The sequence below is a fragment of the Pseudorasbora parva genome, chromosome 20 (genome assembly GCF_024679245.1).
Source record: "Pseudorasbora parva isolate DD20220531a chromosome 20, ASM2467924v1, whole genome shotgun sequence".
NCBI lineage: Eukaryota > Metazoa > Chordata > Actinopteri > Cypriniformes > Gobionidae > Pseudorasbora > Pseudorasbora parva.
In genome coordinates this window covers 41,367,058-41,374,905 of record NC_090191.1, presented here as the reverse complement: position 1 = coordinate 41,374,905, position 7,848 = coordinate 41,367,058, and the positions used below count along the sequence as shown (strand labels likewise).

At 31.8% G+C, this 7,848-nt stretch overlaps 1 protein-coding gene across 1 annotated transcript; it reads right to left on the bottom strand.

The window, feature by feature from the left end:
- Positions 1–406: 406 nt before the first annotated feature.
- On the bottom strand, positions 407–2,163 carry tmem229a (transmembrane protein 229A). Its single transcript, XM_067427286.1, has one exon. It carries the CDS (start codon positions 1,907–1,909, stop codon positions 941–943), a length of 969 nt encoding a protein of 322 aa, XP_067283387.1. The 5' UTR covers positions 1,910–2,163; the 3' UTR covers positions 407–940.
- Positions 2,164–7,848: the final 5,685 nt, after the last annotated feature.

Genomic DNA, 7,848 nt, shown 5'->3' with positions numbered 1-7,848 from the left:
TTTTATTTCAGATGTGATTAATCGCTTCAAACATAAAAGTTTATATAATATATGTGAGTGTATGCACACACAGTATATTATATATATATATATATATATATATATATATATATATATATATATATATATATATATATATATATATATATATATATATATATATTGTGTATGAGTATAAACACACAAACTTTTATGTTACATACGATTAATCGATATACATATACATATATATATATATACATATACATATATATATATATATATATATATATATATATATATATATATATATATATATATATATATATATATATATATATATATATATATATATATATATATATATTCATTCTTGCAAACAAAAATTGCAACATAATATAATATTTTATAAAGCTGTCACTTTTATCAGGGCAAGCTGTCGTGTAAAATGTTGTAATTTCGCAGAATTAATTGTATTATTATTATTTTACTATAAAATAATATACTATAAAATATTATTATGTTAAAAATGTAACACTATAATTAATTTTAATATATAAATACTATCTATTTGTTTTTATTCTATTGGCTAAAATGTTAGCTTACACAATTTTTATGGTTTTCACGATTATTTGACTTTAAATCGACTGACTTGAAGTCAGTTCACATTGTGACAACTTACCCCATGTACCCCGTTTAAAAGATACACTGTTAAAAAAATAATGTCTCCAATTGAACATTTTCAAGTGACTGATCAGAATTTTTCAGTTGGCCGAATTGGATTTCAGTGAATTAAATTGCATCAAAATGGCCACCTGAAAAATGTTAGAAGTGATCAGTCACTAGAAAATGTTCAACTGAAGACATTATTTTCGTACAGTGCAGTATATGGGCTTTATGGTGCGCGTCTAAAGAGAACCCAACAACAACAACACAGAAAGCTTTCTCGAGCATCAAACATTCAAATGCCTTTTTTTGCAACATGCAGTTTGTCCTTCTCAAGCTTCCCATCCGGCACGGTCTCCTCATCGTCACACACAACCCTCAGCAGGATATTGGACAAGACGTCTTGGTACAGACTCAGACAAACCCATCCTGGAAGGTACAGCAAGGTCACCAGTCCCATGAAGTTGAGCGGATAGTGGGAGTAATCCCAGGAGCAGGCGTTGTAGTGTCTGAGAGCGAAGCCCCAGCTGAACTCCCAGGCGTAGATGAAGCAGATGTAGATGGGCAGGCGCTGCAAGGTTCCCCATCCTCTCCTAAAATGGAGGTGGAGGTAGAGCTTCTCCACCACGAAGCTGCAGCTTCCATACATGAGGAAGGACCACAGAGATGTGTGGCCTTTCATAGTCCGATCTTCCTTCTCAAACAGATTGAACACTGATGTGAAGATCACCTCGTCTAGAAAGCCATGCATCCCGAAAAAGAGAAAGCGCAGGACGCCGGGTAACCCGCCCGACGCGCGCGTCATTACGCGCTTGTCCTCATACTTGACGCGCAGGAAACCTTTATGAAAGACGTTCGTGAAGTACAACGCGAGCATGTAATGCACAACGAGCTGCGTGACCGAAACCACCCTGATGTTCTCCGTGCATGTCACCACATTCCCGATTAAAATCTGCATGCAGATGTACAGGCACGGGTAGAAGACGAGGTGGAACACGACAGGGCGCGCGTTAAAGCATCTCTTCTGCTGGTAGACTTTCTCCAAAAGCAGATGCGTGACGGAGTGCGCGACGCACAGATACGGAGAGGAGAAGCCCAGCAGTCGCAGGTCGCGGTCATCCAGGAAGCGGCGCGCGGAGGACAGCAGGATGTCCAGCGCGACTCCGTGCATCCCGTAGAAATACATGCGCATCCACTGCGGTAAAGCGCGTCGGGCCGTGTCGCGCACGCTCACGCTCGGGCTGTCCGCTCGTGTCGTCGTCATGTCGCTCGTTAAACGCGCGCTCGGATGGCGATGCTTCTTTGGTTGATGGTCATTTCACTCGCCGGTGACCCGCTGCGCCAGGCACAAAATCTAACTGACCGCATTCTGGCCCGATCATTGGAAGGCGCGGAATGGGAAGAGAAGAACGGACAGAGACTTCATGACACCCTCCACCAGATGGCGCTGTCCTATTCAGACGAAAGTGCTGCAGCAATCGGACAGTTATTCACAACACTACATTACACACACTCTAAAAAAAAACACACCCACTCTAAAAAAATTCTGGGTAAAAAACAACCCAAATGTTGGGTCAAATATGGACTAACCCAGCGATTGGGTTGTCTTAAGCAAATTTTTAACCCAACCGCAGGGTTAAAACAACCCAATCGCTGGGTTAAAACTACCCAATTGCTGGGTTAGTCCATTTTTGACCCAATATTGGGTTAAAACAACCCAAGTTGGGTTGAAAATGGAAAAACCCAGATATTGGGTTGTTTTAACCCAGTGAATGGACCAATTTAAACAACGCAATTTCTGGGTCTGTCCATTTTCAACCCAACTTGAGTTGTTTTAACCCAGCATTTTTTAGAGTGTGTATTACGTTATATTAAATTATGTATTATTTTATTATAATAAAAAATTACAAAATATTTAGACTTTATAACTTTTTTTTGTTATACATTAAAATTATTTTTACAATACCATTAGTAATACTTAAGATTTCTATTTCTACAAGATTTCTATATTTTATTCACTCTAAAAAATGCTGGGTTAAAAACAACTCAAGTTGGGTTGAAAATGGACAGACCCAGAAAGACCCAGTTTGTTTTTAACCCAGCATTTTTTAAAGTGTACATTATTATTATATTAGATATAATATTATATAGTACTTTATATTTTTCATAGTACTGTTTTTTATTTTTATTTTAGAAAAAAAAAAAAAAAAAAAAAAAAAAAAAAAAATATATATATATATATATATATATATATATATATATATATATATATATATATATATATATATATATATATATATATATATATATATATATATACATATATATACATATATATATATATATATGTATATTATTATATATAACTATTTAGAATGTGTTTTTTTACTGTATATTTTTTTAATAGTTATATATTATTTTAGCTGTTTTTAATACAAGTTAATTACATATTTTTTATTTTATACAAATATATTAAATTATATAATTAATTGTATTATATTATAATTAAAAATTACAAAATATTTATACTTTATTTTTTATTAATACCATTAGTAATATTTATACTTAGAAAGAGATTTCTATTTCTACAAGCTTTCTATATTTTATATATTATTATTATATTAGATATAGGCCTAATATAATATATAGTACTTTAGATTTTTCATAATACTGTTTAATCATTTTTTTTATGATTTAAAAAAAATGTATATTATATATAACTATTTACAATGTGTTTACTGTATATTTTATTTAATAGTTATATTATTTTAGCTGTTTTTAATACTATTTAATTATATATATATAATAAAATAATAATTTATGTTCTTTTTGTTATAAATTATATTAAAATAATCTTTATAATACCAATTAGTAATACTTAATTTAGAAAAATATTTTATATTAGATATATTCTATTCTATAATGTAATATAGAAAACAAATTGTATTTAACTTTATTTACACTATTTTACAAATGTTATTTTTACTATATAATTTATTTAAATAATTTCAAAATATTATTTAATTATATTTAGTTTTTTATTTTATAAAGATATATGAAGCGATATAATAAAAAATAAATAAATTAGACTTCATAAATGTTATTTTTTTTGTTATAAATTATATTACATTTATGTTTATACTATTTAGTAATACTTATATTTTGAAAAATATTTCTTTATATATATATATATATATATATATATATATATATATATATATATATATATATATATATATATATATATATATATATATATATATATATATATATATATATATATAATATATACAGACTAGTACAGACCAAAAGTTTGGACACACCTTCTCATTCAAAGTGTTTTCTTTATTTTCATGACTATGTAGATTCACACTGGAGGCATCAAAACTATGAACTAACTCATGTGGAATTATATACATAACAAAAAAGTGTGAAACAACTGAAAATATGTCATATTCTTCAAAGTAGCCACATTTAGCTTTGATAACTGCTTTGCACACTCTTGGCATTATCTTGATGAGCTTCATATATCACTATTGTTACCATGGAGACTACCCTTGGGTTTCTGGAGTAATATCTCTCTCTGGGACAACACATTAACTCACTTCTGTCTTCAGGACACGATCCTCAGGGCCAAACGTCACTCACTCATATCTAAAAGCCCTTAATGCTCAAACTCATTGATCAGTTTGGTGTTGTAACGTGTGATTCAACACACAAATTACAAACAGAGTCATAAAACATCAGCCATTTCTGAATCAATAAAACAACACGGTGAGGCTCGAGCTCTCGAAACATCTCTCTCTCTCTCACACACACACACACACACACACACACATACACGTCTATATTACCAAGAGGGGACTATCACTCTACACTATCCAAGAGGGGACCTGTGTTTCTAGTCATTTTGAAGAAACAAAAATTACATACAAAATTTTCTTTTAAGGTCCTTATTCATAATATAACTTCAAATAAGCATTTTTTTATTTTTTTAAAAACATGCCAAGAGGGGACCTGAACGATGTCTACCTATCCAACAGGGGACCTCCATAGACTCTAATGGAGCTGTGTGTGTGTGTGTGTGACCGATGTCTACCTATCCAACAGGGGACCTCCATTAGTCTGCAGTGGAGCTGTGTGTGTGTGTGAATGTGAAGTGAGCTGGCAGTCAAGTCTGTCTTCTATATATATATATAATGGTGGAGATGGCATATATATATATATATATATATATATATATATATATATATATATATATATATATATATATATATATATATATATATATATATATATATATATATATATATATAAATATAATATATATATGCCATCTCCACCATTACATGTCTTTACAAATAAATAACATTGTTTTTTAAATGATAATAAATGCAGTTAAGCTTCGTACAGACTGTATAATGTCTCAAGTAATAATATGTCTTTTTATAATAACTGTGTTCTTTTGAATGTACTGAGAAGTATTTATTTGTAACCTAAAATATACTTTAATGCCATTTATTTTGAAGCTTATTTTTAAATATATTTATTACACAGTCGCAATAAAGTTACAAGATGTAACATCAAGTAACACACTACACTTAGTTAGTCCACAAGTCTTCTTGTGCTTTAGTATGTTAGTCAACACATTAAAATAAGTTAATTTGTTTACACAGGCATCTGGTATCACAATAGGCACACACACACACAATATACCTTAGACATAACACGTAATACATTACAGAAAAGTCATTTCTTTAAGAAATACCTTCTCTGTTGTGTCTTCATAATTACAGTATATGATCAGTCCACATCTCTCATTTAAGATTATTGTCAGGTACACCAATGCATTTACATTTGTGCCCGATTGTATTAGCTGCCTATTCAAATATAGTTTCTGCTCTCTAAAATTCCCCCGAAATACTTTGTTCTTGAGATTTTAAGAGTGAGATTTGATTTCTTGCACCAATTACAAAAATAAAATAAATCATGGACTGGACAAGCAGAAAAAGCTCTCTAATGTATTAATTGCAGGTCATTATTGAATAGTGACTACGTTACACACACACTGACTCAGGTCCCCTGTTAGATAGTAAATCACGACGCCGGTGTGTTTGCTGTGACATTTCTTATAATCACAAACACACTGCAAAGATTTAGAGTTTTTACAGCAATACCTGAGTTTAAAGGGTTAAATCAAGCAGAAATAGCTCTCTAATGTATTAATTGCAGGTCATTATTGAATAGTGATTACGTTACACACACACTGACTCAGGTCCCCTGTTAGATAGTAAATCACGACGCCTGTGTGTTTGCTGTGACATTTCTTATCATCATAAACACACTGTAAAGATTTAGAGTTTTTACAGCAATACCTGAGTTTAAAGGGTTAAATCAAGCAGAAATAGCTCTCTAATGTATTAATTGCAGGTCATTATTGAATAGTGATTATGTTACACACACACTGACTCTGGTCCCCTGTTAGATAGTAAATCACGACGCCTGTGTGTTTCTCTCCTCAACCCCCACAACCCCCCACTCACAATTTACATTTCAATAAGGGAAGACTTGAAAAACCAGTTTGTGAACCACAGGCCAATAGAGCTCAAACTACCAATGTGGCAGAACCCTTCTCAAATAAACTAGAGAAGATGCTGGGATTTGCCCTGCCAAATTAAACTAAATTACAGTTTTTACAATCGCTAGGCCACATTTCTCAATACTTTGGTCATTTTCAAAACTTGTTCTCCAAACCAACTTTCTGCTTCACAGCAGTTATTTCACATTCAAAATCCACAAAAACTAACAAAACACTTAATTCATGTCTCAAATCAAGTGCCAATGATCCACAGTTTAGCTTGCACAGACTGAAGTTGTGATCACTGTGTGAAGAGTTTTGAAAAAGTGTGTTTATTATTGAGAAATGTTTTGTAAAAGAAAATGTTATATCACAGCTTAACTGTGGATCAACATTGCTTTTGCACAACATGCATTCAATGGCAACATCTTTCAATTTACCTGAAATCTTTTCTCACTTTGACACAAACACAATCAAATCTTTGTTTTACACAGGCCAATTTGCACATCCTTACATGCGGTTTTCCAAAGTGTTAAACTTATGGACAAAACAATAACATAATACACAACTGAATGAGACAGCAATTTACAACATTTATACAGTAATATTGTAATGCAATTTATCCTGCTAAAAAAATCAAACACTATCAAAGCAACTTTGATGAAACTGAACACCAACACCAGTGTTAGTCCATTACCATCCATTCAAAAGAGGAAACTTAGGAATAATGTTGTACTGTACTGTAAGCATGCAGTGAATTATAAGCAGCAGAGAGTGTCATTCTAGTTTTGTAAAGACATTTTAATTGTATAATGTTCCTGATGTTAGTGTTGGATAAACCGGTGCTGCCAGTGCTCTGTAAGAATGAGTTGATTTGTAAATGTAAAATTAACTACTGAAGCTGAAAGTTGGTTAGCAAATTTATAAACTCCTCACTCAGTTCTCCTAAATATTGGGAAATATGTCCTAGCGATTGTAATTTCATTTCATCATGTAATTTCAATTTATTTTTGGCAGTGTATTTGGTCTAGGACACAGGTAACAGTAGTGAGGTTCTGTGTCTCACCTGTGAGAGTCTTCATGCATTGAAATGTAAATTACTGGTGGGGGGTTGAGCAGCAAACTCAACACACACTATTCTCTATTCCAATTTCAAGAACACATCTAAACCCACTAGCCCAAACACATTACATGTGAAAGCACAAATAAATACAAAAAGATATGATACACATGAAATAAACAGTGCTTTTCAGGACGGCCTGTCAGTAGTTGTAATATAACAGTGTATTGTCCTCACTGTAAAAAAATAAAATAATAAAGAAAATATATATATATATATATATATATATATTTTTTTTTTGTAAGTTAATAATTTTAAAGTTACTTTTTCTCAAAGTGTATGTTCACTTAACTGAATTAATTTTGTATTAATTTTAGCATTTTAGTTTAGCATTCGTGGACTGTCAGAGATACAGCTTTTGGGGCGTGTGCTTTAGGTGTTCACCCATATAGCACGTGAGTAATGAAGAGCCTTCTGAAGCAAAGTGGCACGTTTGTGTAAGAACAATGTCCATATTTTAAACTTTATAGACTAAACGAACTATGTTTATTGAAATAAATTGTGT

What these genes read in the sequence shown, in the direction of transcription:
- tmem229a (XM_067427286.1), bottom strand. Translation starts at nt 1,909, where the DNA reads ATGACGACGACACGAGCGGACAGCCCGAGCGTGAGCGTGCGCGACACG.